Here is a 21636-nt window from a genome sequence, read left to right as displayed (position 1 = left end):
GGTGTAATCAACTCATATCTGTCACATGTCAGCCTGATAGGCCTGGTTTTTCCCTGGTATATGAGGTACCAATGCTCTGTTAGGCCTCATGTGCCAAGGGAGCAAGAATATCCAAACTGGTTACTGGCCAGTAACACACACACACACACACCAAAGTTAATGTAATTTGCAGAATTCTCATCAGAGTAAACTTTCAGGTCTCATTTCTCTAATGTGACAAACAACATAAAAATGTGCATAAAGTGAAAAAGCATTAATAAAAATTATAATTTGAGACAATATTTCTTCTACATAATTGTCTCTATCTTTATATCCTTTTCCACATCATTTTATCTTCTTTCTCTGGACTTTGCATGCCCTATTCACCCCTTCCTCACTTTTAATGAAAGATTCTTCAACATTCTCAACACCACACCTCAGAGCTCTGTTCCTAAACCCATCTAAGTTCTACATTAATGCAAGTTATTTGAAAGAAGCTGGATAAGCCAGATGGGAATGTCATTGCTCCCACATGTCAGCCCTAATAGAGTCCTACAACATTCAAATACTTCTGCCTCTGGACAAGCCAATTGTTCATAACTGTTCAATACTGCCCTATTAGTCATTGCTGAAAATGTGTTGCTGGTTAAAGCACAGCAGGTTAGGCAGCATCCAAGGAACAGGAAATTCGACTTTTCGGGCCAGAGCCCTTCATCAGGAATTTTATTAAATACTATTAGTCATTGGTCAACATTGTAGTAAAACTATATGGAGGGGAACCTGTGTTTCCAAATAATGATTTTGAGTTTTGCTTTAATTAGACCTTTGGAGAGAGGACTTTGGAAAGCTTTACCCCAGTGATTCAAGTTCTTGTGTCACTGTCATGCCTTGGGGCAATAACTGGAGGTCTATTTGCAGTTTCCAGGTATGGCTCAGCATATGGAAAGTATGTGTAATATTATGAAGTGCCTCCTTGAAACCAGAAACTGTCGTAAAAAGCACTAAAACTAGTTGCTTCATTGTACCAACATGTCAAGTTTCCTCATTTCTCAGCTTGCTATTTGGTTTAAGAAATAAATTCCTCCCCTTTCTCCTTCAAAAATTGATAAATATTTCGAGCAGCAGACTAAGTAGAACGAAGAACCAATTATGCTGCAGTTTGAAATGAACCTGAAATTGGTTTCATGTGCACAATCAATTGACAATCAAAGAAGAATAACTGCAGCTCTGACTCCCAAACAAAATCCAAGCTGAGACAAACATCTTGAATACATTGGTATGTATTGTACAATTTTAGCCCAGAGCAAGGCATATTTTGAAAGCCATGGTGCTGTCAACTGAATTGTCTAGATATTGCACAAAGGGTATTTTCACAATGAGAAGAATGTTCCTTCCATTTTCTTCTAACATTAAAGATTAGTTACCGATGAGATAGGAAGTCTGACACTGCATCAAAGCATACTTGCTAAAAGCCCTCGCTAGCAGCTAGACTCAGAACAGCCTGCAACAACTACACATCACATCTTGTAAATCTGCAATCAAACATCACTGCAGATAATAACATAAAATTTAACATCTACAAGAGGCCAGTTTAAGCTAGTGTGTTACATTGGCTACTCAATATGATTTGCTATTATTGGATATGTCATTCATTGAAATTGAATTTCAAATTCTACATTCTGTAACAAAATTACTTCTAATATTTGAAAGGAACAGATCCATTGTTATATTTAATTATAGTACTCATGCCCATTCTAGTAGCTGAATGGGTTCTTCAAGGATTTGTTGAGAAGAGATGGAGATCTTGGCAATATGTGTTACATGGGACAAGTACCGAAATTAACAAAGCACCTAGTCATGGGACAAAACTGCTTCCAGTGAACGAAAACAAAAACCAGGAACAAGTTGTAAGATGGATTTATGTCAAAAAGGGAAGTTATTGGTGGAAGGAACATCTCTGAGAGCCCTTATGAAGGGAATTAGAAAAGTCTTTGCCTGTTGAAATTCTGTAGCCAAATTAAAGTGATTGCATTGGGTTTGTGCTACTGTTTTAACTTAAACCTGATATATATTTTATAGCCTAAACTGTAATCTACTAATATGTATTCTTTCATTACCCACATACTAAGTTAATAGAAGAAGGCTCTGTGCAGTGTTACTTCTGCATTGCAAGCTCATATTCCAGTTTATTAGGATTAGGGGCAGTTATAACACTGAGCTTAAGAGAACTATCTGAGCTAGTGCCTAAGCCAACAATTCTTTTTCACACTGAGAGCTGTGCAGATCAGGAACTGATCCTGAGATGGATGGGTGGAGACAGCGTGTCCAAAATCATTGATAATACCTGCTATTTTCTGTCTCGCAAAAGGGTATTCTTCGTGGCTTCAAGGGAAAATCAATGGCCAACTCTCTTCTCAATGATCCACATTCGACACCACACTCCTCTTCCAGCTGTACTTTTAATGGTGAGTACAGATCACAATTACTTCCCAGCAGAACTGGCCACAGTCTAAAGCATGTGTCAAACAAAACATTCTGCATCAAATACCATTGGTTTTCAGTTCCATCTTGTGTCGTATGGAATCAGGTCACTTGAATTGGCTTTGAATATTCTGAACTACTTTTAATTTGCTGTTGTTCAGACGTTAGACATTGAATGCAGGACCTCACGTGGGAAATGCACTCCTTATGTGCTGCCATCATGTTTCAAACCATATTTTTTATTTCATTCAATGGAAGCTTTATTTTCCTCAATGATACATAACTCTCAATGAAGCTTATGTCTGTGCAAAGTTGGTTGCTGACCTTATATCAAGGAAGGGTTTCCCAACATGTGTTACACACTTCTAGACACCATCCTCGTAACCTACACTGTAACTACAGATTGAAGTACTTAGTGTAATTTCCTCCTGTGTTTGTAAACCATTCCTTCCTCTCTATCCAACCCACTAAGTATTTTCATTGGTGTTCTGCAATGCCTTCTCAAAAATATGTGAATCCATGCACACAGACAAGTGCTTATTTCTTGATGGGCATCTTAGAGATCTTCACCACCAAACCTCCAGACATGTGCTGCCCTCAGTATGTCATGCATTGTGTGCTGGCTGTGCCGTGTTATTATTCAACTTAACTGGTGTTCCATCATACCACAAGTGCAGTTTCATTAATGACCTCCCTTCCATCATAAGGTCAGAATTGGGATGTTCACTGATGTCTGCACAATATTCAGTGCCAGTTGTGACACCTCAGATACTGAAAGAGTCTGCATCTGTATACAAGATATGGACAACATCCAAGCTCAAGTTGACAGGTGGTAAATGACATTCCTACCACAAAGAGCTAGGCAATGACCACCTCAAACAAGAGAAAACCTTATCACTGAGATAATCTAATCAACAGAACTATTATTGCTGAATCACCCACTGGGTGCTAAAGTATGCATAGTCTTACCAGGCCGTTAGGCTGTTCTCTCCTTAGAGAGAGATGACTGGCAGTGGTATAACCTGAGGGTCACTAAACCTCAGGTGAGGAGTTATGGAAGAGAATTCTTCATGATAATATCAGCCAGTACAGGATTGAACCCACATTGTTAGCATCAGTCTGATTTGCAAACCAGCCATCCAGCTGACTGAACTACCCATTAGTCAGAAAGTGAAATGTGATTCCCACTGATGTGGGAATAGTGTGATTCCTACTTAACAAAAGCATGAAATTCTACATCAATGTCTTATTCACATAAAAGTAATAATTCCTTTATTAGGAAGCATAGTGGTCTTCCCCATCTAAGCGATAAAAGCTCATTATTATTGCAGTGTTTATTTGGTCTTGTGCATTAACTTCAAGTTGCCATCACATTAAACATCTCTGGAGGTAGAACTACGGGGCCAACTATTAGGCTGATATAACTCCCTCGTAATTATCAATTGTTTTTCAGATACCACTATCTTAGATACCTTTTAATCGAATCTCATCCCAAGAACGTGATTTCTTTTAGATTTTCTCAAAGTCTGCAGTTTTATTTCTTAGATTTGTGGATCTGGGCATCATTGGCAAGGCGAGAATTTAATGTTAGTTTCTAAATGTCTTTTGGAATTGTCTAGTTCTCAGTGATGGTAGTGTTCCATAATGTTATAGGAGATCTGGAATTTATATTGTGCACTCATTACTTGTTAATTTGAGATCCAAATCTGATACTATCCAAGTTGTTCTGGATATGAATATATGAGGCTTCAGAAGACATACCACAGAATTCCTATAGTGTGGAAAGAGGCCATTCAGCCCATCGAGTCTGCATTGACCATCCAAAGAGTATCCCACCCAGACCCAACTCCCCATCCTATCCCTGTAAATTAGCATTTACCATGGTTAATCCTCCTAGCCTGCACATCTTTGGACTATGGGAAGAAGCTGGAGCACCCAGAGGAAACCCACACAGACACATACAAGCACCCCGAGGCTAGAATTCAACTTGAGTCCCCAGTGCTGTGAGGCAGCAGTGCTAACCACTGAGTCACCATGCCATCCAATTCCTGATAATTTCCATCCAAAACCGATTGACTTAAATTATCCTTGATGCTATTCACGGTGAAATGCAACTTTGATGTCAAAGACAGTCACTTTCTTCTTAATGCCGGAGTTCAGTTCTTTGTCCAACTTTGAACTGAACCATTGATGAAAGCTGGAGCCAACTGGTCCAAACTAAGTATAAATGAGCAAAGTATTGTAATTTTGCTGCAACTTGATAACACTGTTGATAATAGCTTCTAAAAGTTGTGAAAGGATCCTGGAATGGTTACAGCATAAAAAGAGGACATTCAGATTAATGTGTGTGTCCCAGCTCTGAGCAACTTACCTAGACCCACTTTGCCATCTTTTCCCCATGTTGTTATTGAGTTATAGAATCAGAGTCATAGAGATGTGCAGCACGGAAACAGACCCTTCGGTCCAACTCGTCCATGCTGACCAGATATCCCAATCCAATCTAGTTCCACCTGACAGCATCCAGCTCATATCCCTCCAAACCCATCATATTCATATATCCATCCAAATGCCTTTTAAATGTTGCAATTGTAATGGACACCACCATTTCCTCTGGCAGCTCATTCCATACATGTACCACCCTCTGCGTGAAAAGGTTGCCCCTCAGGTCTCTTGTATACCTTTTTCCTTTCGCCCTAAATCTATGCCCTCTCGTTCTGGATTCCCCGAGCCCAGGGAAAAGACTTTGTTTATTTATTTATTTATCCTATCCATGCCCCTCATAATTTTGTAAACCTCTATAAGGTCACCCCTCAGCCTTCGACACTCCAGGGAAAACAGCCCCAGCCTGTTCAGCCTCTCCCTATAGCTCAAATCCTCCAACCCTGGCAACATCCTTATAAATCTTTTCTGATTGCTTTCAAGTTTCTAACATCGTTCTGATAGGAAGGAGACCAGAATTGCATGCAATAATCAAACAGTGATCCAACCAATGTCCTGTACAGCCGCAACATGACCTCCCAACTCCTGTACTCAATACTCTGACCGATAAAGGAAAGCATACCAAACGCCTTCTTCACTATCCTACCTACCTGTGACTCCACTTTCAAGGAGTTATAAACCTGCAATCTAAGGTCTCTGTTCAGCAACACTCCATAGGACCTTACCATTAAGTGTATAAGTCCTGCTAAGATTTACTTTCCCAAATTGCAGCACCTCGCATTTATCTGAATTAAACTCCATCTGCCACTTCTCAGCCCATTGGCCCATCTGATCAAGATCCTGTTGTAATCTGAGGAAACCTTCTTCGCTGTCCACTACACCTCCAATTTTGGTGTCATCAGTAAACTTACTCTCGGAGGAATCTTGAAGGAACTGTTTTGGCAAAATCACAGCACAGAATCAGATAAGTGAATAGTTTTAAGTGTGGCCTACATAAAGTCTGCAGTAGAGTGAGTAGAGTGAGTATATGGTTTTTGAGACATGTCTCTTGATTAAACTTAAAATATAAGCCATAACTATTAATTTAACCTTGAGCAGTATTTTGTAGAGGAATAAGATGGTATTATTTTCTGGGTCTGTAGATTGCGAAGGATCAAAAATGGCCTTTAGCAGAGTGATATGTACTTCTTGTCAGACGTAGGAGTTTAAGGAGAGTTAACGGGTTACTGTGGATTATATCTGCAATAAATGCTGTTGGTTGCAAATCCTACCAGATTGAATGGACCAGTTGGAGAGTCAAAGAGTCAAATAGCACAGAAATTAACCCTTCAGTCCAGCGCGTCCAATAATTATCTAACTTAATTTTAAAGTATTCCAGATTTTGCTGCATATGTCACTGTTGCTTCTTTTATCAATCACCCTAAGCATTGTCCTCTGGCCATTAATTATTCCACCAATGGGAGAAGCTTCTTCCAATCTATTCTGTCCAGATTCTTCATAATTTGGAACACCTCTAAAATAATTTCTCTTAATTATCTCTTCTCCAAGGAGAACAGGCTCAGCTTATCCAATCTATACATTCATCCAATGATCCTCATTTCTAGATTCCTATGAATCTATCCTGGGCTTTCTCTAAAGCCTTCACATTGATCCTAAAATGTTGTTCCCAAAGCTGGACACATACTTGGGTTTATATGTCCTACTATTTGCATTAAAATATCTAATACATTTTGTCGAATGTTAATAAACTATTTATTTGTCTTCCTCAGTATCCGCTGGTCATTTTGATGATTTTCATTGGTGATCTCTATGGTTTGCTGAATTTAAATAGCTTTCCTCGCTGGTTGTTTATGGGGTTTGTAACCCTTGGACTCATTCGACACCGTTACAAACAACCAGATATACATCGTCCATTCAAGGTAGAGTATAATAGATTATTCATTAACCAAAAGGCAACACAGTACCAAGGTACTGGGTCTGGTAACAAATTCCCTTTCTTTCATTCTGTTTCACTGGCTTGCCTCTTGAAAGCCCTGACCTCCACTAAGGTCAGGGTGAAGACCGGTTTCTGATCTTTGTGTCATTTCTAGCCCATTAAGGTGCTACATGAGATTTTCTAGTAATGAAGCACCATTCCTGTTGTTTTAGGGGTGGAATTTCCTCCTTCCCTCTCCCATCCTCCTTCTTGACAGGAGCTGCTAGGTACAATATGCGGTATTTGACAAGATACCACATTCATTGTGTAAAGTAGGAGCTCATGGAAGAGGGGGCAATATATTACCATGGATAGAAGACTGGGTGGTTAGCAGAAAATAATAAGCATGATTTTTTTTTAATCACAGAATTAGATTAGATTACTTACAGTGTGGAAACAGGCCCTTCGGCCCAACAAGTCCACACCGACCCGCCGAAGCGCAACCCACCCGTACCCCTACATTTACCCCTTACCCATTGGTGATCTCAATTTAGCATGGCCAATTCACCTGACCCGCACATCTTTGGACTGTGGGAGGAAACCGGAGCACCCGGAGGAAACCCACGCAGACACGGGGAGAACGTGCAAACTCCACACAGTCAGTCGCCTAAGTCGGGAATTGAACTCGGGTCTCAGGCGCTGTGAGGCAGCAGTGCTAACCACTGTGCCACCGTGCCGCCCACTCACAAGGATGTGATAAGGTAAGTTCAAAAGATGTCTATATTGGGACTTCAGCTTTTCACAATTTATATCCATGATGAGGGTAATGCAGGCATGGAAGCTAAATTTACCACTGACACATGGGTAAGAAGGTCTGTGGTGAAGCAGAGCTTGTAAACAAAAACAGAAATTGTTGGAAAAGGTCAGCAGGTCCAGCAGCATCTGTGAAGAGAAATCAGAGTTAACATTTCAGGTCCAACGACCCTTCCTCAGAACCGATGGTAGCTAGGAAAATGTCGGTTTTTATGCAGAGGATAAGGTGGGGAGAGGAGGTAAGGAGCAAACAATAGGTGGGGATAGAACTCAAAGAGAAAGAAAAACAGTTGGACAGACAAAAGAGTGGATAACAGTCTGGCTAGGAGGGTGAATAGCTGCTAATGGGAACTGTCGGTGGCTAATAATGGGTTGTGTATAAGAGCACTCTATGTGAAATAAGGCCTAGTGTGTTGAGGTGGGGGTGAGGACCTAGGAGAGTTCAAGCCCCAAACTTATTGAACTCAATATTGAGTTCAGAAGGCTGCAGGGTCCCCAAGTGGAAAAAGAGGTGTTGTTTTTCCAGCTTACGCTGAGCTTAGCTGGAGCACTGCAGCAAACCTGAGCTGGAGATGTTGGCCTGGGAACTGGGTGGCATGTTGAACTGGCAGGTGGTTAAAGACATTGTAGATGGATATAAATAGTTGAGTGAACTGGAAAAATTTGGATAGATGGAGTATAACATGGGAAATGCAAAGTTGTTCACTTTGGCAAGAAGGAGAAAGAGAAAACAGTATTATTTATGTGGAGAATGACAGCAGAAATCTGAGCTGCAGAGGGACCTATGCAGTAGTGCATTCGTTTCAAAATGTTAGTATGCAGGTATAGCAAGAAAACTAATCGAATTTTCTCCTTTATTGAGAGAAATTCAGTATAAAAGTAAGGATGTTATACTTCAGTTATACAGGGCTTTGGTGAGTCTTATATAAGGATATCAATAATTAGAGATAGGTCAGAGGAAATTTACTGGATTGGTACCCTAGAATGAGGTAAAAACAATGACTGCAGATGCTGGAAACCAGATTCTGGATTCGTGGTGCTGGAAGAGCACAACAATTCAGGCAGCATCCAAGGAGCAGCGACATCGACGTTTTGGGCAAAAGCCCTTCATCAGGAATAAAGGCAGTGAGCCTGAAACATGGAGAGATAAGCTAGAGGAGGGTGGGGGTGGGGAGAAAGTAGCATAGAGTACAATGGGTGAGTGGGGGAGGGGATGAAGGTGATAGGTCAGGGACTCACAGCTACCTGGATTACACCTCTTCCCACCCCACCTCTTGCAAAAATGCCAACCCGTATTCCCAATTCCTCCACCGTATCTGCTCCCAGGAGGACCAGTTCCACCACAGAACATGCCAGATGGCCTCCTTCTTTAGAGACCGCAATTTTCCTTCCCACGTGGTTAAAGATGCCCTCCAATGCATCTCGTCCACATCCCACACCTCCGCCCTCAGACCCCACCCCTCCAACCGTAACAAGGACAGAATGCCCCTGGTGCTCACCTTCCACCCTACAAACCTTCGCATAAACCAAATCATCCGCCAACATTTCCGCCACCTCCAAAAATACCCCACCACCAGGGATATATTTCCCTTCCCACCCCTTTCCGCCTTCCGCAAAGACCATTCCCTCTGTGACTACCTGGTCAGGTCCACGCCTTCCCTACAACCCACCCTCCCATCCTGGCACTTTCCCCTGCCACCGCAGGAACTGTAAAACCTGTGCCCACACCTCCTCCCTCACCTCTATCCAAGGCCCTAAAGGAGCCTTCCATATCCGTCAAAGTCTTTTCTGCACGTCCACCAATATCATTTATTGTATGAGTTGCTCCCAATGCGGTCTCCTCTACATTGGGGAGACTGGGCACCTCCTAGCAGAGTACTTTAGGGAACATCTCTGGGACACCCGCACCAATCAACCACACCGCCCTGTGGCCCAACGTTTCAACTCCCCCTCCCACTCTGCCAAGAACACGGAGGTCCTGGGCCTCCTTCACCGCCACTCCCCCACCACCAGACACCTGGAGGAAGAACGCCTCATCTTCCGCCTCAGAACACTTCAACCCCAGGGCATCAATGTGGACTTCAACAGTTTCCTCATTTCCCCTTCTTCCACCTCACCCTAGTTCCAAACTTCCAGCTCAGCACTGTCCCCATGACTTGTCCGGACTTGTCCTACCTGCCTATCTCTTTTTCCACCTATCCACTCCACCCTCACCTCCCTGACCTATCACCTTCATCCCCTCCCCCATTCACCCATTGTACTCTATGTTACTTTCTCCCCACCCCCATCCTCCTCTAGTTTATCTCTCCACGCTTCAGGCTCACTGCCTTTATTCCTGATGAAGGGCTTTTGCCCGAAACATCGATTTCGCTGCTCCTTGGTACCCTAAAATGAATAGTTTATCTTATGAGGATAGTTTGGATAGGTAGGGTCATTGAATATTTTAAAGAGAAAAGTAAGCATTTTCTTTCAGGAAAGGGAATGAAAAATTTCTTGAGGGTAAATTGGGAATCTGGATTTCAAATAACAAACAGATCAGCCATGAGCCTATTCAGTGATGCAGCAGGCCTGAGGAGCTGAAGGATCTACTTCTCCCCTACTTTGTATGTTTGTATTCATGACCCCTAAAGCAAGTCAGATGCAGCGAGCTGAGTGGATGATCCCTCTCAGTCTCCTTCAATGCTTCCCAATGTCACTGATGCCAGTCTTCAGACAATTTGATTCAAAAAAACAGTTGGAGACAATGGACACCATAAAGATTATGGGCCTTGACAACATTCTGATAATAGTACTGAAGACCTGTGCCCAATAACTTCCCACTCCCCTAGTCTAACTGTTCCATACAGCTATAACACTGGTATCTACCCTAACAATGAGGAAAATTGCCCAGGTATGTCCTGTGCAAAAAGCAGGACAAATTTAACCTGAACAATTATTGCTCCATCAGTCTATTCTCTCTCATCAATAAAGTGATGGAAGGTGTCATCAACAGTGCTGTCAAACAGCACCTGCTCAGCAATAACCTGCTCAGTGACACTCAATTTAGGATCCACCAGGGCCACTCAGCTCCTGACCTCATTACAGCTTTGGTTCAAACATGGACAAAATAGCTGAGGTGAGGTGAGAGTGACAGCTCTTGACATCATGGCCACATTCAACTGAGTGTGGTATCCAGGAGCCCTAGCAAAACTGGAACCAATGACCATCAGAGGGGAAACTCTTCGGGGTTGGAATCATACCTGACACACAGGAAGATGGTTGTAGTTGTTGGAGGTCAGTCATCTCAGCTCCAGGACATCTATGCAGGAGTTCTTCAAAGTATTGTCCAAGGACCAATCATCCTTAGCTACTTCATCATGACTGTCCCTCCATTATAAGATCATAAGTGGGGATGTTTGCCAATGATTGCACAATGTTTAGGACTATTTGTGACTCCTCAAATACCAAAGCAGTCCATGTTTAAATGGAACAAGATCTGGACAATATCCAGGCTTGGATTGACAAGTGGCAAGTAACATTCATGTCACAACAATGCCAGTCAATGAGCATCTCCATCCAAAGATAATTTAATCACTGTCCCTTGACATTCAGTCATGTTACTGTCACTGAATCTGACACTATCAACATCTTTGGGCTTACCATTGACCAGAATCTCAACTGCACTTGCCATATAAATGTAACAGCGACAAGAGTAGGTCAGAGGTGAGGAATACTTCAGCGAATTGTTCAGCTCCTAATTCTCCAAAGCCTATCCACCATCGTTCAGGCATGAGTCAGGAGTGTGATGAATACTCCCCACCTTTCTGGATAGCTACAGGTCCAAGAACACACAATTGGTTTGACATATCAAGGACAAACAGCCCAAAGCATCCATTCTCTCCAACACCAATGCTCAGTAGCAGTAGTGTGTACCATTTATGACATGTACTGCAGAAATTCACCAAAGACCCTTAGACAACACCTTCCTAATCCATGATCACTTCCATCAGGAAGGACAAGGACAGCATATGGATGGGAACACCATCACCTACAGGTTTCCCCTCTAAGCCACTCACCATCCTGTCTTGGAAACATATCGTCATTTCTTTGCTGCTACTGGGTCAAAATCCTAGAATTCCCTCCCTAAAAGCATTGGAGGTCAACCTACAGTACCTGAAATGCAGCAGGTCAAAAAGGAAGCTCACCACTACCTTCTCAAGGGCAACTAGGGATTGACAATAAATGCTGGCCAGCCAGTGACACCCACATTCCAAGAGTGAATAACAAAAAAGCAGAACTCTTGCCATCTGGAACTTCATCCCAAAAAAGAGAAGTTTCCTTCCATATCTTCATGCTTCTTTTGATTCCAGTGCATTTTGCTCCCAGATCTTGCTTCCTTCAAACGCTGAAAATATTCACTCAGTCACCTCCATCTAACCAGCATATTCCTATGCTTTGAGAAGACAGTAGCCATTCGTTTCAAATAGCATACACACTCCTTTGCTGTACCATCTGCAGTTTGCCATCTGAAGCTTCATCCCAAATAGAGGTTTCACCACTTTTCTAACAAACCAAACAGTGGGTGAAAACAGCTGAGGCACAAAATGTATTTCCCATTAAATTCAAGCAGCAGATTTTAAACAATGCTATCTTTGTCCTTCCTGTGCTAACCCATTGGCTTCCATGGGCACATTTTTCTAATTCAGAAACTGAACTAGTTTCACAAAACTGAATGGAGTCAGTCCTCCTCTATATCAGCATATCAGTATGTCCCTGATATAATGAGCACTGCCACAGTCTTTACTATTTCACATGATAAAGGCTTATATTATTTAACAAAAAGGAAATGGTCAAAATATGATATAACTAGAGTATAGTATATAAAATGTACATTTTATTATTTTATATTTATTCATAAATTACAAAACACTGGCTTGTTAAGAAGCTTTTAAATGACACTGCTGTCAAAATTGACTGAAAGTGAGCTGATCAAAAATGTTTTTAACTCCCTTAGGTTCCAATAATCATTCCTGGAATCTTTACTGTAATGTGCCTGTTTCTTGTAGTCATGTCCCTTTACTCTGACCCTATCAACACTGGGATTGGCTGTGCTTTAACACTGTCTGGTGTACCTGTCTATTACCTAATAGTAAGTCGACCTCATGGACCAGCCTGGTGGAGAAAAGCACTTTGTAAGTACAGATGGAAATTAATAACTGTCAATTCATACCTCCTCATCTGGCTATTTTCATACACTACTGAATGACCTCCCATGTTTTGTACTCTGTAAGCTTAAGGTATTCCAAATCCATGTTGCCTTTTGTCCTAATGCATACAAATATCCCATTCAACCTTCACTTTTGTGCTTACTGCCTTAAGTTGACTCAGTTAAACAATGCATCAATTTTAAAATTCTCATCTTTGTTTCTGAAGACATCTATCAACTCAATCCTCCCTTTCTCCGAACTTTCCTTCAGATCCATAACTATCCAGAATATTTACACTACTTTAATTCTGCCCTTTTCATCATTCGATCATTAATGCTGCACTTGCTGCCATCGAGGCGGTAAAATCTGCAATTCTATCCTTCCACCTTTTCATTTATGTAGCTCACTTTCTTCCTTTAAAATACTCCCTAAGGCCTACGTTGTTGTCTAACCTTTGATTACCTACTCTAACATACTGTTATGTGGTTCTGTGTCACATTTTGCACTAAAATGCTCCTCTGAAGTGCCCTGGGATTTTATGATGTTAGTGTGAGATATAAATGCAAGCTTTTGCTGTGAGATTGAATCAAAATAAAAGAACCAAAGGACCTGATAAACAGTGTTATGAGAAATTAATCTTAATAAACTTTAGTGTAAAATTGAGAGAAATTAGCTGAAGTGTTGCATCATATAACTGGAATTGAAGAATTGACTCAGAATGTCAATGTAGTCAATTTGCAGAGCTTGCAAATTTCCAATGATTTACTCCAACTGATAGATAATTAGGCATAATAACCTTTACTGTTGCCTCTCCAGTACAGGTCTCTTATTTGGCAAGATTCAAGGTTGGGTTAAGCTTATCATGAAACTTATCTTTACCTTGAAGAAATTGCAACATCCCGTGATTTTAAAAAATAAGTGTTAAATGGGACAATTCAATAATGCTGCATCTGGAATATACTTAATATCAGACCAAGGTTTGATGCATATATGCATGTGACAAGGGCAAACTCAAGTTGTTGTAACTGTACCTTGGGTGAGGCTGCAAAAGAAACCCAATTATACCATCATGAGAAGACATTTCTGTTTTCTATTAAAACAATACTTAATTTCTGAAATCAAAAGTAAGTTCATAGTTCTTTGAAAGTGGAATCGCAGGTAAAAAGGATAGTGAAGAAGGAATTTGGAATGTATGTATAGGAGTAAAGGAAGTGAGATGTCATGTTGCAGCTCAACAGGATATTGGTTAGGGGAGAAAGTGAGGTCTGCAGATGCTGGAGATCAGAGCTGAAAATGTGTTGGTGGAAAAGCACAGCAGGTCAGGCAGCATCCAAGGAACAGAAAATTCGACGTTTCGGGCATAAGCCCTTCATCAGGAATCTGGTTAGGCCACTTTTGGAATACTGTGTGCAATTCTGGTCTCCTTGCTACAGAAAGGGTTCAGAAAAGATTTACAAGGATGTTGCCAGGGTTGGAGGGTTTGAGCTATAGGGAGATACTGAATAGGCTGGGGCTATTTTCTTGGTGGCGCGTGTATGGAACAAGATGCTAGAGGAAGTGGTAGAGGCTGGTACAATAACAACATTTAAAAGTCATGTAGCTCTGTAGATGAATAGGAAGCATTCAGAGGGATATAGGCCAAATGTTGGCAAATGTGACTAGATTAATTTAGGATATCTGGTCGGCATGGATGAGTTGAACCGAGAGGTCTGCCTCCATGTTGTACGCTCTATGACTCTACTGTGGATGCTGGAGAGCTGAAGTACAAACAATAAGAGCAGATCTGGCAGTATCCTAAGTTAATATTTTGAGTCCAATATAATTTTTCTATTTTGTCATCTATTTAGTTTTCATGTGCTCAATCTGTATATATTTCAACAGCTCCTTTTTGATGTTTTATCTCATACCGAGAGGTTTCTCTTTCTCTCTTAACCTCCAATAATTTCACCAAGGCTGTTTAGAATTTATAACGGACAAATTGTTCAATCTATTCAGGATAGAACTTTTCATTGTAATTACTAAAAAAATGAAAATTCAAATAGGGCTAATTTACTTCATCCTTGATTTATCAAATATTTCTGCAGCAGTACTCATGTAACAAAAATTCTCCTTAAATAAGCATGTTTAATTTTGGCAATTTTGTTTCAAATCTTCCACCAAATAATACCTGCACTCCTGACACGATATTATTCCAATTTATAGATTGGCTGTTGAATATTAACAAGTGAGTTGGAGAACCTGGACAGGTTTGGTTGCTGACTTTCTCCAGCAATTTCTATTTTTGATTCAGATCTCCAGCATTTACAACTCTGTGTTTTATTTTTGAGTTGTACATCATCTCATTCTAGCAAGAAATCACAATTGTTTTTTGGTTTTACAATCTTTACAAAACATGGAAGGGAGATCAAAAACAGAGCGATTAATTTTATTTGGCATATCCAGTCCAGGTTAAAAATTCAATACAATAAAGTGTAAAAAACTTGAAGTGATAATGACTGTGGAGAACATTGGACAAAATGTGGTTGACTGTTGACTACTCTCTGGACAAGTCAGGATGGGCAACGCCCACATCCCATGAATGAACAAACAAAAATCTCTTCTGTTCATGTATTCCAAAGAAACTTGACAAAATTTAAAAATGCCAAGAGCAAAATCATTTAAGACAGTTTATACCACAGTTTCTATTTCCTGATCACTTTAACAGCATTAACATAAGCATCAAAATTTTGGCCATGAAAATATTGTCCTTCATCTTGTTCAGGATACATTCTATTTCCACTTTTCAGTTAAGTCGTACAAAATGCCTTGAATGTGGCAAATGCAAGAATTTAGATATGCCATGCCTTAGCCTTGACATTTCTTCAGTGCATTAGATTAATCTAATTTTCTCAGAAAGTGGGAAGCACTCACACTACCACATTTATTATCCATTCCTATTGTCAGAGATGTGTGACTGTAGAAGACTGGAGGTTGACTAACATGGTGCCAAGGTAATAAGGAAGGTGGTAAGAAAGATACAAGGAACTATAGACTGGTGAGTCTGACATTGGAGGTGGGCGAGTTGTTGGAGGGAAACCTGAGGGACAGGGTTTACATGTGTTTGGAAAGGCAAGGACTGATTAGGGATAGTCAACATGGCTTTGTGCATGGGAAATCATGTCTCACTAACTTGATTATGTTTTTTGAAGAAGTAATGAAGATGATTGATGAGGGCAGAGCAGAGGACATGATCAGTATGGACTTTAGTAAGGCGTTCAATAAGGTTCCTTGTGGGAGACTAGTTAGTAAGGTTAGATCACATGGAAAAGAGGGAGAACTAGCCATTTAGATACACAACTGGCTTGAAGGTAGAAGACAGAGGGTAGTGCTGGAAAGTTGCTTTCCAGACTGGAGGACTGTGACCACGATGTGCCACAAGGATTGGTGCTGGCACTGCTTTTCGTCATTCATATAAATTATTTTGAAATGAACATAGGCAGTATGTTTAGTAAGTTTGCAGATGACACCAAAATTGGAGGTGTAGTGGACAGCGAAGGTTACCTCAGAGTACAACAGGACCTTGATCAGGTGGGTCAATGGGCCAAGGAGTGACAGATGGAATTTAATTTAGTTAAATGTGAGGTGCTACATTTTGGAAAAGCAAATCAGGGCAGGACTTATATATTCAATGATAAGTCCTGGGGAGTGTTGTTTAATAAAGAGATCTTGGGCACAGGTTCATAGTTCCTTGAAAGTGGAGTCGCAAGTAGATAAGGTATTGAAAAAGGCATTTGATATGCTTGCCTTTATTGGTTAATGCATTGAATTTAAGATTTAGGAGGTCATGTTGCAGCTGTACAGGACATTGGTGAGGCAACTTTTGAAATACTGTATGTTATTATGGTCTCCCTGGTAGAAGAAGGATGTTGTGAAACTTGAAAAATTTACAGAAAAGATTTACAAGGATATTGCCAGGGTTGGAGGGTTTGAGCTTTCGGGAAGGGCTGAATAGGCTGGGGCTATTTTTCCCTGAAGTGTCAGAGGTTGAGGGGTGACCTTATAGAGTTTTATAATATCATGAGGGGCATGGATAGGGTGAATAGTCAAGGCCTTTTTCCTGGGGTGAGGTGTCCAAACTAGATATCATAGGTTTAAGGAGAGAGGAGAAAAACTTAAAAGGGATTAAGGGGCAACTTTTCCATGCAGAGGATGGTGCATGTATGGAATGAACTGCCAAACGGAGTGGTGGAGGCTGGTAAAATAACAACAATGAAAAGGCATCTGGATGGGTATATGAATAGGAAGGGTTGAGAGGGATATGGGCCAAATGCTGGTAAATGGACGAGATTAATTTAGGCTATCTGCTCGGCAGATGAGTTGAACTGAAGGATCTGTTTCTGTGCTATGACTCAATGACTCTATAACTGTGTGTCTTGAGCAGCCATTTCAAAGTATATTAGAATTAGACGATATTTAATGGGTTTGGGTGAAGGTGATTTCATCAGGTTCTTATTGCCAAACTAATTTGTTTTCTTCACGCAATCTTGCAACTGTCGATGTAATTTATTTACAATATGCGCTTCTTGTCAGACGTGGGAGTTGAAGGAGAGTTAACCTGAGCTACAAACCTTGCAGTTTAAGGAGAGTTTACATGTTACCATAGATTATATTTGCAATAAATACTGATGGTTGAAATCCTATCAGAACAAATGGATTGGTTGGAGAGACAGTGAGAGGCAATGGGAAATTTGCAATAGCAACAGTATATGAGGGATGGCAGTTATAGGAAAGGGGAAAAGTCACAGGTACAGTCACATAGATGGGTTAAATCCAAGAAGGGTAAGAGAGGTAGGCAGTTAGTGCAGGAGTCTTTTGTGCTACCCCCATTTCAAACAGGTATGCTGTTTTGGAAAATGTAGGGGGTGATGGATTCTTACGGTAATGTAGCACCAACAGTCAGGTTTCTGGTATGGAGACAAGCTCTAATGTAATGAGGGGTACATCAGGTTCCAAGAGATCAACTGTGTTAGGGGACTCTCTAGTCCGAGGTACAGACAGACATTTCTGTGGCCAGCAGCGAAAAAGCAGAATGGTGTGTTGCTTCCCTGGTGCCAGGATCAAGGATGTCTCAGAGACGGTGCAGAATATTTTCACGGGGGAGAGGGGCCAGCAAGAGGTCATTGTACACATTGGAACCAGTGACATAGGAAAGGAAAAGGTTGAGATTCTGAAGGGAGATTACAGAAAGTTAGGCAGGAATTTAAAAAGGAGGTCTTCGAGAGTAGTAATATCTGGATTACTCCCAGTGCTATGAGCTAGTGAGGGTAGGAATAGGAGGATAGAGCAGATGAATACATGGCTGAGGAGCTGGTGTATCGGAGAAGGATTCACGTTTTTTGGATCATTGGAATCTCTTTTGGGGTAGAAGTGACCTGTACAAGAAGGACGGATTGCACCTAAATTGGAAGGGGACTAATATACTGGCAGGGAGATTTGCAAGAACTGCTTGGGAGGATTTAAACTAGTAAGGTGAGGGGGTGGGACCCAGGGAGACAATGAGGAAAGAGATCAATCTGAGATTGGTACAGTTGAGAACAGAAACAAGTCAAACAGTCAGGGCTGGCAGGGACAAGGTAGGACAAATAAATTAAACTGCATTTATTTCAATGCAAGGGGCCTAACAGGGAAGGCAGAGGAACTCAGGGCATGGTTAGGAACATGGGACTGGGATATCATAGCAATTACAGAAACATAGCTCAGGGATGGGCAGGACTGGCAGCTTATTGTTCCAGGATACAAATGCTACAGGAAGGTTAGAAAGGGAGGCAAGAGAGGAGGGGGAGTGGTATTTTTGATTAGGGATAGCATTACAGCTGTGCTGAGGGAGGATATTCCTGGAAATACATCCAGGGAAGTTATTTGGGTGGAACTGAGAAATAAGAAAGGGATGATCACCTTATCAGGATTGTGTTATAGATCCCCTAAAAGTCAGAGGGAAATTGAGAAACAAATTTGTAAGGAGATCTCAGCTATCTGTAAGAATAATAGGGTGGTTATGGTAGGGGATTTTAACTTTCCAAACATAGACTGGGACTGCCATAGTGTTAAGGGTTTAGATGGAGAGAAATTTGTTATTTGCATCAGAATTTACGATGGAAAAGGACATGGAAGATATAGAATGTAGGAAAATAGATGTTAATATCATGAAAAATGTTCAGATTACAGAGGGGGAAGTGATGGATTTCTTGAAATGCATACAAGTGGATAAATCCCCAGGACCTGATCAGGTGTACCTGAGAACTCTGTGGGAAGCTAAGGAAGTGAATGCTGGGCCTCTTGCTGAGATATTTGCATCATCGATAGTCACAGGTGAGGTGCCGGAAGACTGGAGGTTAGCTAATGTGCTGTTTAAGAAGGGTGGTAAGGACAAGCCAGGGAACTATAGACCAATGAGCCTGATGTCAGTGGTGGGGAGGTTGTTGGAGGGAATCCTAAGGGACAGGATGTACATATATTTGGACAGGCAAGGACTGATTAGGGATAGTCAACATGGCTTTGTGCGTGGGAACTCATGTCTCACAAACTTGATAGAAGTTTTTGAAGAAATAATAAAAAGGATTGAGGAAGGCAGAGCAGTAGATATGATCTATATGGACTTCAATACGGCGTTCGACAAGGTTCCCCATGGGAGACTGATTAGCGAGGTTCGATCTCACAGAATAGAGGGAGAACTAGCCATTTGGATACAGAACTGGCTCAACGGTAGAAGGTGGTGGTGGAGGGTTGTTTTTCAGACTGGAGGCCAGTGACCAATGGAGTGCCACAAGGATCGGTGCTGGGTCCTCTACGTTTCGTCATTTACATAAATGATTTGGGTGTGAGCATAAGAGAATTGCTGAGTAAGTTTGCAGATGACACCAAACTTAGAGGTGTAGTGGACAGCAATGAAGGTTACCTCAGATTACAACAGGATCTTGATCAGATGGGCTATTGGACTGAGAAGTGGCAGATGGAGTTTAATTCAGATAAATGTGAGGAGCTGTATTTTGAGAAAGCAAATATTATGAGAACTTATACACTTAATGGTAAGGTCCTAGGGAGTGGTGCTGAACAAAGAGACCTTGGAGTGCAGGTTCATAGCTCCTTGAGAGTGGAGTCGCAGATAGATAGGATAGTTTGGTATGCTTTCTTTTATTGGTCAGAGTGTTGAGTACAGGAGTTGAGAGATCATGTTGTGGCTGTACAGGACATTGGTTAGATCACTGCTGGAATATTACATGCAATTCTGGTCTCCTTCCTATCAGAAAGATGTTGTGAAACTTGAAAGGGTTCTGGAAAGATTTACAAGGATGTTGCCAGGGTTGGAGGATTTGAGCTATTGGGCAAGGTTGAATGGGCTAGAGCTGTTTTCCCTGGAGCGTTGGAGGCAGAGGGGTGACATTCTAGAGATTTACAAAATCAGGTGGGGCATGGATAGGATAAACAGACAAAATCTTTTTCCTGGGGTCGGGGAGTCCAGAACTAGAGGGCATAGGTTTAGGGTGAGAGGGGAAAGATATAAAAGAGATCTAAGGGGCAACTTTTTCAAGCAGTGGGTGGTACATGTATGGAATGAGCTGCCCGAGAAAGTGGTGGAGGCTGGTACAATTGCAAGATTTAAAAGACATTTGAATGGGTATATGAATAGGAAGGGTTTGGAGGGTTATGGGCTGGGTACTGGTAGATGGGACTAGATTGGATTGGGATATCTAGTCGGCATGGACGGGTTGGACCAAAGGGTCTGTTTCCGGGCAGTACATCCCTATGACTCCAAAACATTACACTACCACACATCCACAATCTATCAGATTATCAATTAAAGAAGCAATTGGGCTCATTGATACTCCACTGAATGGAAAGAACCATCATTAACTTCAACATCCTGATATGTTTATTTGATGAAATTATCTTTCAATATGCTTTAATCTATTTGACTTTTACAGGTTCTAGTTCTTCAATATTAGACTGTATCTGCTTGCTTTTCAGATATTTTCACTCTCAAACTGCAGATTTTAATGGAAGTGGTTCAACAGGAGATTGTGACTTACTGAGAATCAGTAACAGAGAGCACTCAACTCTTTCTGCACATTTATCACTGCAAGAGACCCTCAACAAAGCATGCCATCTGAGGGATAGGATATGATCATTATGTGAGAAATGCACTCTTGCTAATTCTGTTACATTAAATAATTCTGTGTTAACTTCGCTAGCTCAATTCTTTCGTGACTAATTGCTTGAATTATACAACAGGAAGGCAGGTGCTAAGTAAATTAGGCTTCGTTGTCAGAGATGGAGGACTTATTATTAAATAACAACAAACTGGGGAGAAAGTATTTAATAAAGAAAAGTAAACACATTAAAAAGAGAAGGAAATAGTAGTTGTCAGTTTTCTTAATATTTTCATGCAGAATGGATTACTGTGAAATGCAATGATTGTTGGTACATCATTGTTGTTGTATGCAAACTGATCAACTAATTAAAAACATTTGGTGGCCCAAACATTGAGGCTCCAATTTATACTGAAACATAAATTAAGTACAGAAGAGACTATTCTTTCCATCATATCCATGCCAACCCTCTGCAATAGCAATGCTCCTCGTTCCATTCCCTGCAATTTCCCTGGAAGCCTGCAAATATTTTCAAATAATTATCTAATTTACTCTCAATCCCAATTCCTCAATTGAATTTTCCTCCACCAGAATGTTTCTCTACCAGACTCTCAGGCAATGTATCCCAGATCCAAATTATTCACTGTGTAATAACGCTTTGTATTGCTGTAAACAGCCATGTTTTGTTGAGGCTTTC

The 21636-nt window shown here is 41.1% G+C and overlaps 1 protein-coding gene across 1 annotated transcript in view; it reads left to right on the top strand.

Moving 5' to 3' along the window:
* The window catches only part of LOC132825069 (cystine/glutamate transporter-like), a 74720-nt gene extending 53830 nt beyond the window's left edge, over positions 1–20890 (top strand). The window contains exons 8-12 of the mRNA XM_060840077.1: positions 801–904; positions 2348–2444; positions 6669–6818; positions 12621–12798; positions 20818–20890. Coding sequence (XP_060696060.1) covers positions 801–904; positions 2348–2444; positions 6669–6818; positions 12621–12798; positions 20818–20882 — 594 coding nt within the window. The 3' untranslated portion in view covers positions 20883–20890. The remainder of the gene's footprint in view (positions 1–800; positions 905–2347; positions 2445–6668; positions 6819–12620; positions 12799–20817) is intronic.
* Positions 20891–21636: the final 746 nt, after the last annotated feature.

The sequence above is a fragment of the Hemiscyllium ocellatum genome, chromosome 19 (genome assembly GCF_020745735.1).
Source record: "Hemiscyllium ocellatum isolate sHemOce1 chromosome 19, sHemOce1.pat.X.cur, whole genome shotgun sequence".
In the NCBI taxonomy this organism is placed as follows: Eukaryota; Metazoa; Chordata; class Chondrichthyes; order Orectolobiformes; family Hemiscylliidae; genus Hemiscyllium; species Hemiscyllium ocellatum.
This window is presented reverse-complemented; position numbering and strand designations above follow the sequence as displayed.